The following is a 14,687-nucleotide window of genomic DNA, read 5'->3' on the forward strand; positions in this document are numbered from 1 at the left end:
GAATCTGTTCTTGCACACCACTGGGTGGGGGAAAGTCTACTATATTTTTTTCCACCAGAGGGTTTACTGATACCCTAATGGCAGAGTCATTACTGATGGATAGTGGGATGTTGCAGGAGCAGACACTATAATAATCTTTTATTATAGTCTTTATTAGTGTTGCAAGTAGGCTTACATTAACTGCAATGAAGTTACTGTGAAACTCCTCTAGTGCCACAATCCATCACCTGTTCGGCTACACTGGGAGAATTCGGAATGTCCAATTCACCTACCAAGCATGTTTTTTGGGATTTGTGGGAGGAAACCCACGCAGAAACTGGGAGAACGTGCAGATTCCCCACACAGTGGCCCAAGCTGGGAATTGATAAAAGCAAATTACTGCGGATGCTGGAATCTGAAACGAAAGAGAAAATGCTGGAAAATCTCAGCAGGTCTGGCAGCAGGGAGAGAAAAGAGCTGACATTTTGAGTCCAATGACTCTTGAGAAAGTGGGAAATATTTTATACTGGTGGAGTGAGAATGAAAGAGCTAGGAATTGAACCTGGGTCCCTGGCGCTGTGAAGCAAATGTGCTAACCACTGCTACCGTGACTGTACAACATTCTCTGGTTGTTATCAGCATGGGTTATTGTGATCCCATACTAGATATGCCCTTGACCCCACCTAGTATACCATACCGTCCTTCTTGGACCCAGATCTCCCCCTGATAGGTGTGATCCTGTAGTAATTTCAGTTCCCTACCTGAGCCACCAGCAGGTGGGTCTAGTAGTAACTATTGGGTCATCCCTGTCCATCTGGAGGTTGAGGCCCAAATTCTGGGTGCTGTCACCTGCCCTTTTGAGAATTATTGGGAACCAACATGGCAAGAAATTTCCATCCCCATGCCAATCCAATTCTGGATCCGTTGTTACAAAATTAAACTACCCTGTTCTTGTATCCAGATGAAAAATACCACCTGTTTAACACATTCTTTATCTTAGATGGCATTATATTTTTCAAAAGTAACTTGCTAAAATGTCTGATTGATCAATGTGTTTATATCAGATCGCCTGTTCTTGAGCCAAAGATAGCAATTAGGGGTGGCACAGTGGTGAACACTGCGACCTAGGGACCAGAGTTCAATTCCGGCCTCTGGTGACTTGTGGGGTTTGCACTTTTCTCCGTGTCTGTGGGTTTCCTCCGGGTGCTCCAGTTTCCTCCCACAGTCCAAAGATGTGCAAGTTGGGTGGATTGGCCATGCTAAATTGCCCTTGGTGCCCCAAAAAGGGTAGGTGGAGTTGCTAGTTTATGGGAATATGGTGGAGGTGTGGGCTTAAGTAGGGTGCTCTTTCTAAGGGCCAGTGCAGACTTGTTAGGCTGAATGGCCTCATGCAATGTTGATTCTTATGAGAACTGGCCTGAATGGGTTCAGTCCTATTTTCTTAGAAGGTTAAATCCTCAACTATGGCTATGCTGCAACATTGAAAATCTACAGGTAAAGTCTCAGACTCTTGAAGCTGCTAGAAATCTTGTTAGATTTGTGATTACCTATAAAGAAAGCATAAGTATATTGAGTAGCCATTTTTGACCTGATATCTCCACTCTAATCTTTTAATTTAAACATTGGTTTGTTTAATTTTACTTTCCTTTTAATTCAACTGTAATACTCGTGAGGGTTTTAACTTGTTAGCTAACACGCACACACATCCCCACTACTTTATCTCTCGCTTTCCATTCTCCATTTATCAGAACAATAAAAAAAAATGAGCACATGCTGTCCTGATCTTCTGGCAAGTTTTCAAACTTTCATACTGCAAATGAAATTTCAAGCAGCAATGAGGGGAAGTAAAGGGATCATTGGAGGTTTCTACCTACATGGACAGTGAAAATCGCCGAATGTGCATAAGAAACCTGAGCGGAGTGCCATTTGCTCATTACTGTACCTCCCCCAAAGGGGACCCCTCTTTTTTTTTTTTCTCCTCTTGCTAGAACAAAACCTCACTCCCCCTCTCGGTATTGCTTTTCTTAAAGCTTTTAACCCCTGCCTGTCTTAACTGATAGGCACACAATATTACTATTGCCTTCTCCTCTCTATCCTTCGACTGTCGTCTTGCCTTCTGATTCACAGGAGAATCCAGTGAGCTGCTTTTTTTTTTGACATGTCCATGTCCCGTATTTACCTCGGGCCTGTGCCATTGTAGTTTGGACCCACATTCCTGAAGGAGTGGCTTAGCCTGATCTCTCGGGACATTCTGACTGCTTATTAGAGTGCAGTTCTTGCTGCACAGCTGTTCTGTTTACTCACTGCTTTATTATGGTTCTTTTTTACTGTGTACTGTATTGCCAGACACCAGGACTCTCACCCTACCTACTGGGTGGTATGAATAACATATTCACCCATTTGTGTCTGGTTGCCCTGCTCCTCGGCCACCCAGCCAACTATGTCAGTTGGTGTTGGAGTATCAAAGTAATGGTGCACAAGGCAAAATGTTTTATTACCAGCATGCATACAGGGGAGATAATTTCTGCTATGCAGGGTGGTGACTCAGTTTTCATTTGTTCAAAAGCATAAATTTATTGTGGTATTTGTTCAGCCATCTGCCTGTATCCAGCCTCCCTTTTTGTTCTGATTATCAGTTTCCATGTGGCTACTTCTATGTTTTACACTCTTCCCCATGTAATTTCTCTTATTTCTCAATAACAAATTTCAATTAATAGCTATTTACAGAATTATCAGTGCCCAGCCTTGGTTCCCCATATTGTCAAGTGTCCCATGGTTGCCCACTTCAGACACTGGTCACACTTGCCAATTTCCTGACTAGGAAGTTCCTCAGTTACAATAGGGCGAGTACAGCAATGTTACAATGACTTGATCACCAGTTTCAGGACTGGCCTCAAAAACACTTTTTTGAAGAATACTGTTGAATGCCTTTTTTAGTAGCTTTGTAGTCAAGTGGAGGTAAATGTTTGGTATCTGCAAGCTATTTATTCTGGTGTTTGCATCTAAATATCAGAAAAAGCAAATAAAATAGTGTTTCTATGGTATAGCTGCGACGATGCAATGGAAGGGGGCATCTGGTTAAATATTTTCATCTTTGCACTGAGGAAGGGAAAATAAAAGAAGTATCCTTTTTGTTTACAGGGCATGTCCTGAATGTAGATTAGTGGCCACTTACTTCATACCATGCAAGTTCTGGGTAGTCGATGAACAGAAACGGAAACTTGTTGAAAAATTCAGAGCTGAAAAGAGGTAGGTTTGCTCTGGAACCAGTCTCTCTAAACAATACGGTATTTTTAACTTTTCTAGTTCTGAATATGCTACATAACTGCACAAATTATTTAAAAAAACATCTAACATTTCTGCATTTTTAATTCCCCTTTGTATTTCAGAATTTTAATTATGAGCTCAAACCAATTAGATTTTCATGCAGAATTTATTTCTAAAGGGTCTGGCAGATATGTGGACTTGGTTTGTGTGCCTTTCATTTCACTTGTGGTTTGTGATCAAAATGGGTATAAATGTGTAACGGAATTCTAAAGCAGTGATAGTAAATGCTGAAAATACTCTAGCAGGCCAGGCAGCATCTGAGGAGTGCATTAACATTTCGTCAGAACTAGTTACGGATGATGATCAGATATGAGTAAGTGAAAGGTGAAAGAAGAACATGTGGAAAGGTTTGTGACTGTGGCAGGTAAATGACTAAAGCTGGTGGTACAGAGGAACAACTAGGTGTGAATGACAGAACGATGAATAACTGCTGTTCAAAAGCGAAGAGTAAAACCAAAGTTAGCCGAGAAAGAGGAAGCAAAATGGGGGAAGGAGTAATCATCTGAAATTGTTGAAAGCTGGATCACCAGATGTGATGTGGTTCTTGGTTTGAGTTTTATTTGGATCAGAGCAGGAACAAGCTGGAGCATTAACATAATGCCCAACCTGAATTCTGTGTCATGCTTACAGACTGGACGTATATGTTCTGCAAAGCTTTCACTTTGAAGTGTTTGATACCTTGCACCGTAAAGGAGGAGATTGGAAGGAGGGTGTTGCATCTCCTGTGCTTGCATGGAAAGGTGTTGCATGAAGAACTGGGGGAGACTGAGGAATGAGCCATGGGAGTCGCAGAGTCCTACAGGTGCTAGAAGGCGAGAGAAGAATGTGGCAGGGGGTGATCCATTGAATTTGGGCTGGGGGTGGAAGGTGAACACAAGGGGAGCCTTTGATTCTGGGAGGGACAGGGGTGATCAAAGTATGGGAAACTGGATGGATGCACTTCTGCTTTTAAATTTTTATTCTCCTTTTTTTCATTTTCTCCCAAATTTACACCCAACAATAATCAGTAATGAATGTAACGCCTATGAATTGTAGAACCCCTCCATCCTTCCCCTCCGTTTAAATTTGACCTTTTTCAAACGTTTAAAAATTCCAGCAGGTCCCCCTGCCACGCCAGGGCACAGGGTGGAGAGGTTTATCTCCACCCTAACAGGCTCTGACTTCGATATAAATGTTTAGCTCTTACTTGGGAGAACAACAGGAGACCCTAAGATGAACTTGCTTTGGTAAAAGTTCCAGGACCATTTTAATGGCACCTATCCAATGCCAACTTGACTTAAGTTATACTCGTTGGTTTCAACAAAGCAACTACGCTGGTAGTTTGGAATATTGACTTGAGTGCTGAATTGTCAGAAGTGGTATCTTTTGGGATATTAAGCCAAGATTGTGTCTGGCTTTTCTGGTGAATAATGACTACCTGTGGCATGAACTGAATAATTGAGGCCCCTTCCCTCATTGAGATGACTGAAAACTTGGGAGCCAGGTTCTATATGCCACCCAACTCATTGCTTGTGCTCATATCTAATCTCTGCACCAACCCTGGATGGAGGTACATTTGGGAATTTGCATGTGCTGAGGATATAGCCTGCTGAAACATGCGATCCAGGTGGCATATGAATGGTTATTCAGGCAAAATGTGAAGGAGAGTTGACTGGCGGTACTTTTGGTTCTTTGTTGGGAACAGTTTCATCACATGTAACAACTGATTCTTTTTCACAGAAAAATACACTGCAAGTTTTTTCTGCGGAGTAATGGCAAGTGTCCTTTTAAATCTGAATGCATTTACTTACATGAGTTTCCAGAGGGATATCGACCCACCCAGTATCGACAAAGAAGGCAAAGGGATAATGTAAGAATACTAGATTTTGCAATATGAGTACTGATGTGTTAAATGACAGGGTGACATTATCAAACTCTCGCAGGCAAATGCAACTAAACTGAGAGCCTGCAGTAAGTTTAATTATTCTTCCCGTTGGAATATAATAGGGACACCACGAATGAGCAATTTTAGTTTCCAAAAGTAAAACATTTAAAGGAATGGAGTATTTTTTTTTTGTTTGTGCCAAGGTTGAAGTTGCTGACTGCTGTCATTTTGACCAATGAATTTGCCTAGTTAGACATGAATTTTCCTAGTTAGACAATGATTTGCAAAGACTGAAAGCAGTAATATATCAATTTTCTAAAGCTGTTGCACCATACAGAATTCCGGCATAAGAGTAGAAAAGCAAGCAAGTCATGCAAAACCATTGCATTGGGATGCGCTTGTCTGCCTTGCTTTCCTCCTTCAGCATTGATGACTTCTCACTGTTGTCTCCACCTCAATGTATCACGTTCTCTCATGAGCTTATTGTCCAAGAATCCTCAATGCATATATCATGGGACTGGGGAGTGAAAAAGCAGCAGTTTTAACAATCAAGGGAAACCTGTTGCACTGGCAGGAGGGTCAGTAAACCAAGAGAGGGTCAGTAAACCAAGAACACCAAATTAATAGCTATGTTGATGGTAATTTACTCCATAAAATTTCCCAAGATATTTCACAAAAGCCTCACCAAGACTTACAAGGAGACAGTCAAATGACCAAAAGCTCTTTTTACAGAGTGCCTCAAAGGAGGAAATATGAGGTGCAGAGATGCAGGGAGGAAATGCCAGAGTTGGGCAGCCACAGCCACCCAGTGGTTAAATTCTGGGATGCACAAGGGGCAAAAATTAGAGGAGTGCAGGTAAGAGGGTTATAGGGCTGGAGGAATTAGAGATGGGGAGGGTTGAGGCCATGGAAGGATTTGAGAACAAGGATCAGAATTTAAATTGAGATGCTGCTTAGCCTGGTGCCAAAGTAGGTCATACTGCATAGGGATGGTTGGGAAATGAGACTTGGTGTGATTAAGGCCAGGGCAGCAGAGCTTGGGATGACCTCTAGTTTCGAGAGGGTAGAACATGGGTAAAAAACCATGGAAAGAAACGTTTTGGCAGCAGATGAGTTGAGGTGGGGGTGAAGTACGGCAATATTGCAGGTGGCAATCAGGAATCATAGAATATACGGTGCAGAAGGAGGCCATTGAGTCTGCACCAGTCCTTGGAAAGAGCACCCTACTTAAGCCTGTTGCACGTTTTACTATGGGCGTAAAACGCGTTTATTGGAGTGTATTAACACGCCTCCGAGTTCGACGTGTGCTTAACACTACTAGGCTCTGTTCTATGTAATTATTTAGCTCTGGAGTCGCCAGTTGCCGTATAGGCAACGTCACAAGTATCTCAAGGTCAAGTTCAAAGTAATAAAGACGATACACCGATTAGTAAAGTTCAAACGATCAATATTTATTATACAGTTATAATAAATACTCATGCACACACTAAGAGACTAAGCTATAACTAAACTTAAGTGAACAGAATACTTATCTAACAGGAACAGGCAAGGTCAGAGAACGAGGCCTTCGTCCTGGTTTTGTCTGCAGCCTTCAGCAAGCGTTCTGGTACTTGGGAGTCTAGTGGGCTTGGATCGCGTAGCGAGCGTTGAACTTACGGTTTCGGCGGCTGGTGCTCAACGGCTGGAGTCAGGATGCAAGATGTCAGTCAGAGCCGGAGCACGGGTTTAACAGACCGGGGCTCTGTGGGGGATTTGCTTTTATACCCCTCTCTAATGTCCTTGCCCCCTTCTAGGCGGGCTCTATCTTTCGGTACCGATTGGAACGTTTCCAAACGGCTACCTTCGAAATCCTCCAATGCGGGGCTTTCCTCGATGTTGGGGAGGTGGTTTCGATATTCGTTACTCTGGTGCCATCCTGTCTACTCCACCAATTAAGTGCTATATTGAGATGGAAATGTTGCCATTGTGTGTGCCTGGATCTGGGCCGCCCCATCGGAATGTTAAGCGCTTTGCCATTAACACCTTTGGCTTGGAGATCTGCACCTGGCCAGAAAACTGGTTTGCTGCTTGCAAAATGCTAATTAGTTGAGAGCAGGCTGTCTGTTCTCACTAAACAGGCTTTCCCTGCTGTCCTCCATTTTAGTTTGGCTCAGTGTCCATTTTGCGTGGCCAGCATGGCTACATTCCCTCCTTGTGATCCTCACAATCATACTATTGTGAAGGATCACCTATGTACTTTGCCTTCCTTGTGTTCTGACCTCTTGCCAGTTCCTGTTCTACTCTGTTCTAAACTATGGGAAGAAGAGAAAAAAATTTTTAACTAACATTTCTACTTGGCCCTATGTCAAAGGGACATGCATTACTACAACTGGGAACCTCTACCTATCACTATTAACCTTAACCTTAACTTAAACATTTAATCACTCTAAAACCTTAACCATTCATACCACAACATCACACTTCCCAACTCGGCAGTCGAGTATGGAACAATATAATACATGGCTGAATTTTTATTTACAGAGTGTTGTAATCAGTGAGGGGTTTGGTGGAATCCGAAGATGGGGGATTGAACTCTATAGATGGGTGAGGTGCTGGAACGAGAGGCTCTCCTCTTCCATTTCCTCAACCTGAGGGTCTGCACTAGGATGATGAGGATCGCGATCACCAACAGTGATTCGATTATGTAGGACATGGAGTACCACGTCATGAATTTAGTACACCAGGTCTGAACCTCGCTGATCAGAGCTGAGCACTGGGGGTTTGCTGTAATTGAAGCATTTACGGTGGGGGTTGTGGGGGAAACGTGACTTCTTTCCACACATATACATATGACATTAAACAGTAATAAGTGGGCTTCCATCATCTTTTGTTGTTCTTCTTCTTTCTCTTCCTTCTTCCTCCGGTATTGACAATCCTGGCTTCGACCTCTGTCTCGTCCTTTGAAACCTTTGGGATCAAGCACAGTATCTGTCAATACACAGTTTAAGACCTTTACTTGTTAGTGCATCTGTCTTTCAAAACCCAATTGACCCTTTAAAATGACTGGCTAAGTCACACCCTGTGACTCCCCTCATTTTTTTTTCAAAAAGCGAATTTAAAGACCAGCATACACCTAACAATCCTTCCTTCTGCGAGCCGTCTCGCAGGCTTTGCTGATTTACCATCCGAATGTTCCCGGATGTAAATAGCATGTGGGATGGTGGCCGAAGGGCTACCTAACGTAAAATGAAAACAAACTTTGAAATAAACATCCGAATGAGTTGCGTATGGGCCGCTACGGGTACGAGTTGGATGGAATCCCCGGGTAGGGCGTGCTGTGCCATACCCGAGCTTGGCTGACCAAGGGTTGGTTCTCAGACAGGGCGGGTCCTCAGTGCCGTTTGTCCACTGCCTGAGTAACCTGGAAAGAAAAACGGGTATGAATGTATTGACCATGACTTGCAGCCTCTATTTCGCCGAATAGAGGGGCACCTAAAAAAAAAACCAAGGGAGCCAAGATGCTCCAACTGAGGACATCACTGAAGTTCTCAGAGATATCTGCGGACAAGCTATTTGGCGTGTAGCCTTACAACTTTGGAAAAGATCTCCAATCAAACCGAATCTCAAAAGTTTCGGCAGACAAGCTAACGTGTATGTGAGGTGGTCACAATCTTTTCAGCTGAAAAGAAGATGTCCATCCTCCAACTGAAACATTTACATTCCTGAAAACAAACAAACATAAAACGAAGACAAACATACGTGCAGGTTCCATCAGAAAGGACATCGTTTCCCTCAAACGATTCCTATCTTACATCATCTGGACACCTCACTTTGATTCTGCCTCTGTGAACAGGGTCACAAAGGGGTTGCCGTGTCGGGAGTCAGACACCGTGTCGTCCTGCTCTCCCGGATCCCACACCCTTGTGTGGATCAGGCATGAAACTTTGGAGTTGTGTGACCGGGGGTCACTCTCGTCATTGCGGACAAGTCTGTAGGAATTGTCCCTGTGCCATTGTGTAGTGTCGAGTGTGTTGTCGGGGTAGTCGGGGTCGGGTGGTGGTTCTGGATATTTGAGGTAAGTGACTTCCATGGGGTCACTGGAGTCGGGGTCGTAGTTGGTGCAGTATGGGCTGTATGGCTGTGTGCTGTCGCTGTCTTCAGAGTCAGTGTCTGTCCTACTGTCTCTGCTGTGGCAGCTTGTGGGCGTGTCGGGGCGTGGTCTGTAGTGGTCTGTGGGCGGAGTCGTGGGCGAGTCCGTGGATGAACTGGTCTGTGAGGGGGATGGTGGAAAAGTGTTTCTGGTGGGTGGGGTGAAGTGTTCTGCTGCATCCAGTAGGACATGGTGAGCATGGTTGGCCTGTGCTCCATATGCCTTTAACTGGTTTATATGGAACCACGCGGTCTTCCCATTAGGATATTTGATCCTGTAAACGGAGGGGCTAATTTTGTCCGAAATTGAGTAGGGACCGGAATATTTTGGAGCCAAAAAACTGCTGGGGTTATAAACAGATAACATTACCTGTTGCCCAACCTGGAATTCTGTGGTGTGTACGGTCGTATTGAAACAGGCAGTACGTTGCTGTCGGCATTTCCCTAGCTGGACTGCGGCTGCGAGCTGTGCAGACCTCACAGTCTCAACTAGATCTTTAACTGCCTTTTCATGTGTGAGGGCCGTCACTTCGGGGCTTGTCATGTCCAGTCCTAAAAGGAATTCTGTACCTTTCATAGGGCGTCCGGTCATGAGTGTGTGTGGTGTGTATCCTGTAGATGTGGAGACAGTGTTCCTTATGAACATAAGTGCAAATGGGAGCACTGAATCCCATGTGGAATTGTTCTGTTGAACCATTTTCCTAAGGGTAGTTTTTAGGGTCCGATTCATGCGCTCCACAATCCCGCTGGACTGTGGATGATACGCAATATGGAAGTTCTGTTTGATTCCGAATATTGTCAGGACGTTCCTCATGACCCGTCCTGTAAAGTGAGATCCCTGGTCCGAATCGATACTTCGGGGTAAACCCCATCTCGTGAAGATGTGGTGGGTCAGGATCTTTGCAGCTGTCTTAGCTGTGTTTGTTCGTGAGGGAAATGCCTCTACCCATTTGGTAAAGGTATCTATCACCACCAGAACGTATTTATAGCCATTCCTACAAGGGGGCAATGGACCTATAAAATCGATCTGGAGGTTTGTCCAAGGGCCGTTAACTGGGCGAGTATGCCGAAGTTGTGCTTTCTTAGAATACCGCTCCGGGTTATTCTGAGCACAAATCAGGCAATTCTCAATGTAGTGCGTTACATCAGTCCTGAGATTAGGCCACCAACAGAGTTGCCTGAGGTGCCTCGTTGTTGCATCAATTCCCTGATGCCCGTGTCCGTCATGGAACAAGGCAATCATCTGATTCCTGTCCTGCTGTGGGACCACATAAAGTTGGTCCTTAATGATCACACCCTCATGTGTGGTCAGTGTGTGTTTAAAGTGCTCGTACGCAGGCACAAAGTTTCCCTTGAAAACCTCCCTGAGGTCTCCGTCCTGTCTCTGTGCTGCCACGAGATCTTTAACCTCTGTTTGTGAGATGTGTACTGCGCTCACAGGGGCGCTAGCTGGTGCGCTAGCTGGGGGGTTCCATAAGTGTCCTCTCCTGGAACCTGCCTTAGCCAGTGCGTCGGCTTTTACATTCCCAGGGGGTGATGACCTATGGTGGCTGCGAACTTTTATAATGCCGAAGGTCCTGTCCTTCGCTTTGTCTAGGATGTGCTGGAGTAAGGGGGCTGATGGAAGGGGTTTTCCGTCTGCGGAGACAAAACCTCGTGTCCTCCACGGGCAGAAAATCTGTTAGGCTATTGCATACATATAAGCTGTCTGAATATATGTCTGCTGGGCTGGGGAAAGAATCGGGGTGGTCCACTATGTACGCTATGGCTGCTAGCTCTGCTGCCTGCGCGCCTAAGTGACCTGGTAACTTAAGAGCTATCTCTTCGAGAGCGCGCCCCTGCGCGTCCTCTACATAGATGCCGCATCCTGTGATACGCTCACCATTTAAAACTGTGGAGGAACCGTCTACATAAATCCTCAAGGGTCCACACGTGTCTGTGGGCTGGGGGCTTTGTTTCGGGTTCCCTATCTTCCTGGGGTGTGTTTTTGCTAAAAAGGGTCCTGTGTTATGCAGGGGAGCTACAATTTCACAGTCATGGGGCTGTCCGGGATATTGGAGGTTGTCTGCTAAGTATGTGTGTGTGCGTGTCCGTTTTACTGTAATGTCCCGTCCTTGTAAAAGTAGGGTCCACCTAGCTGCCCTAATCTGGCTAACTGAACCGTCCTTCAGTCGACCGTCTAGTAGTAGCTGTGTGGGTGTGTGTTCGGTTAGAATGGTGATGGGGTTTAGTCCGGTTATGTATGAAAAATACTGTACTGCCCAGAAGACAGCAAGGAGGTGCCTCTCACAGGCTGAAAATCCTTGTTCTACTGGGTCTAGCAGTCGGGAGGCATAAGCCACTGGTCTTAGCTGCTCGTGCCGTTCCTGAAGCAACACGGCCGAGAGGGTCAGATCTGTGCTAGCTACCTCGATTGCGTACGGGGAAAGTTGGTCGGGGACTAGCAGCGCGGGTGCTGCACTAAGGGCTCGTTTTAACTCTTCCACAGCGCCTGTATGCTGCGGAAGCCATTCCCAGGGGGCTCCTTTCTTAAGGAGGTCTGAAAGTGGGGCGGCTTTTGTCGCGAATCCGTCGATGTGGTTCCGACAATAGCCAACCAGTCCTAAAAACGACCGGAGGGCTGAAACATTCTGGGGAAGGGGCAATTTGACAATCGAATCAATTCTTTTGAATTCGATCTCGCGTTTGCCGTGCGTGATGACTGATCCCAAATACATCACTTTACTTTCCAATATTTGGGCCTTTTTTGGGTTAACTTTACAGCCAATTTCAGTTAAGAGTTCCAGGAGTTGGGCCAGAAGCGAAATGTGCTCTGCCTTTGTGTCTGTCTGCAGTAGTAGGTCGTCTACATACTGTACCAGACATTCGGGTCGGGAAAATTTCTCTAATCCACTTGCCAGCTGTCGGTGGAAAATGGAGGGGGAATTGTGGAATCCTTGTGGGAGGCATGTCCACGTGTACTGCTGAGTTTTGAAAGTGAATGCGAATTTGTATTGGCACGCTTTTGCCAATGGTATGGACCAGAATCCGTTACTGATATCCAATACCGTGAAGTACTTGGCGTTGAGACCCTGCTTGAGCATGGTCTCGGGACTAGTAGCTACCGTTGGGGCTACTGCAGGGGTTACTTTGTTGAGTTCCCGATAATCGATGGTCAGACGCCATGATCCATCGGGCTTCCTCACTGGCCAAATAGGGGCATTGTTGGTGGAGGCTACCGTTCTCAGTACACCTTGGTCCAACAAGCTACCTATAACCTTTTCTATTTCCACCTCTGCCTCGAGGGGAAATCTATATTGCTTTTGCGGTCGGGGGTCCTGTCCGGTAACATGAACTTGTCCAGTCATTCTGCCACAGTCATGACGGTGACTTGCAAATGCTGTCCTGTGTTTGTTTAGTAGGGCCTTAATTTGTCTGTCGGTGTGGAGTGTAGTCAGGTCGAATGAGTACTCTCCCACTGCGCTAATCCGATTAGCGTAGTCTCCTACTGTGAGGGTGGCTGGGGCTCTGTCTGATCTAGCCATTCGCCAGACACACTGGTTCACTGGGTCGAACGACAAGCTGTGAGCGTTCATAAAATCTATCCCCAGGATGTGTTCTGCTGTCCTGGGAAGATTTACTAAAACTACGGGGTGCCTTGTGCTAATGTTCCCTAGCTGAATTGCTATGGGTGCTGTAATGTGCCCCTGCTGCGAGTGTCCGGTGAACCCGCTAAGTGTAATGGTGGAGGTGGTCGGCCACGTGTCTGCGTGTGCCGTGGTTGTGGAGTTAATGGTGGTGCGGGATCCTCCTGTGTCCCACAGTAACTCTATGGGCTTCCCTTTGACTTTCGCTGTGACTACGGGCCTCCCTGATGAGTCCCATAGTGTGTCACAGACCCAAGTGGGGGAGCCCGAACACCGTCAGTTCGTCTCGTCCACATTGGTGGGTCCTGACTGTACTACTACATTGTGGATGGGTTTTGCTTTGTTGCGGTTCAGAGTGCCTGTCTGCTGGCCTCTCTGAGATCGCTGAGGTGCATTACACTCTTTTGCCCAATGCCCTAACTGTCCACAGTTATAGCATTCCTGTCCTTTCTGTTGTGGGCTGCTCTTGCCTTCATTTACCCATGCGGGCTTCTGGTGCTCTCTGACTGCTTGGATATCTGCAGCAGCCTGAGCCTCTTCTGGGGATCTCACTTTTCCTTTTCCCTGAAGCGATTGCTCCCAAGCGCGGGACAATCTTTTCAGGACCCATTTTTCGTTATGGGCCTCTTCTGAGGGGTCATAGCTATTGCAAGCGCTCTGTCCTGCTTCTGTTGCGTGTGAGATAATTGTGCGCGTCCACTTAACCATGTTTTCACGGGTTAAATGCGCTCTATCTAGCTGTCCGAAAACTGCGCTGAAATGAATCCACAGCCTTCCTGCGAATGCTGTGGGGTGTTCGGATCTCTTCTGCCTGCACTTATTCAATCCTTCTACGGGGTCACCTCTATTGTACCCGATGGCATCTAAAATGGCGGTGTGCATCTCCTCTAGGCTGCCTCCTGCCACGTTCTGTGGGTCGGGGAGGGCTGCTACTACACTCTGGTCTAAACTCAGCACGGTGAGCTTAACCTGCTCTCTCTCATCCAGGCCGTACATGGTAGCCTGCTGTTTTACTTTAGCGAAAAACTGGTGGGGGTCTGCGGTGGGGAGGAACGGAGTGATCTTTTCACAAGCATCCCTTAGCTGGGTTACTGTTAAAGGGGTGGTGTAAGTTATGTCTGGGGCGCCTTCGGATTCGGCTTTTCTCTGCGTGGTTACGGGATTCATGGGTGCGGTTATGGTCTGAGCTGTGGGGGGTTGGGGTGCCTGTCTTTTCTGCTGAGCTGCGGGCGCACATGTTCCCTGAACATAACGCTGCGCTGTCTCACTTAATTCCTGCCAATCTGGGGCGTTTTCTCCATCTAACTGTGCTCCAAAGGTGCTTTGGAAGCCATTCTGCACCGAAAGCAGAGATTGCAGTTCCGCAATCTGTTTCCTGCATTTCGCGTGGTCAACTGTGCTTTGTCTTTGTTCGGTCGTTGCAGCATGGAGTGCTCTCAAAGCTGCTTTGAGATCAGAACATTGCCTCTGCAATGCCTCCACCTGCTTTTCCGATTCCTGTCTTATCAGAACGGCACGTTGCACGTCCTGATAGGCTTTCTCATACTGGGTCTGGGAACTGTTCAGATGAGCTAGACAAGACTGGTGAGCCCTCTTGGCATCATGCACCTCTCTATCCTTCTCTGCCAACTTCCCTTTTAATTCCAGGTTTTCTTTCTCGATGTCCCTGACATCGACCTTACTCATCCTATTCCTCTCCTCTAAATCTGTCCGGAGCGTCCTGATGACCTCCTCTGCGCCTCGCAACTGTGCCAAACAGGACA

At 46.2% G+C, this 14,687-nt stretch overlaps 1 protein-coding gene across 2 annotated transcripts in view; it reads left to right on the forward strand.

Moving 5' to 3' along the window:
* The window catches only part of LOC119978404 (probable E3 ubiquitin-protein ligase makorin-1), a 41,045-nt gene that overhangs the window by 21,456 nt on the left and 4,902 nt on the right, over positions 1-14,687 (forward strand). For both annotated transcript variants that reach the window (XM_038820028.1, XM_038820029.1), the window contains exons 6-7: positions 3,121-3,228; positions 5,026-5,155. In XM_038820028.1, the coding sequence (XP_038675956.1) occupies positions 3,121-3,228; positions 5,026-5,155 (238 nt within the window). The remainder of the gene's footprint in view (positions 1-3,120; positions 3,229-5,025; positions 5,156-14,687) is intronic.

The sequence above is a fragment of the Scyliorhinus canicula genome, chromosome 15 (assembly GCF_902713615.1).
Source record: "Scyliorhinus canicula chromosome 15, sScyCan1.1, whole genome shotgun sequence".
NCBI lineage: Eukaryota > Metazoa > Chordata > Chondrichthyes > Carcharhiniformes > Scyliorhinidae > Scyliorhinus > Scyliorhinus canicula.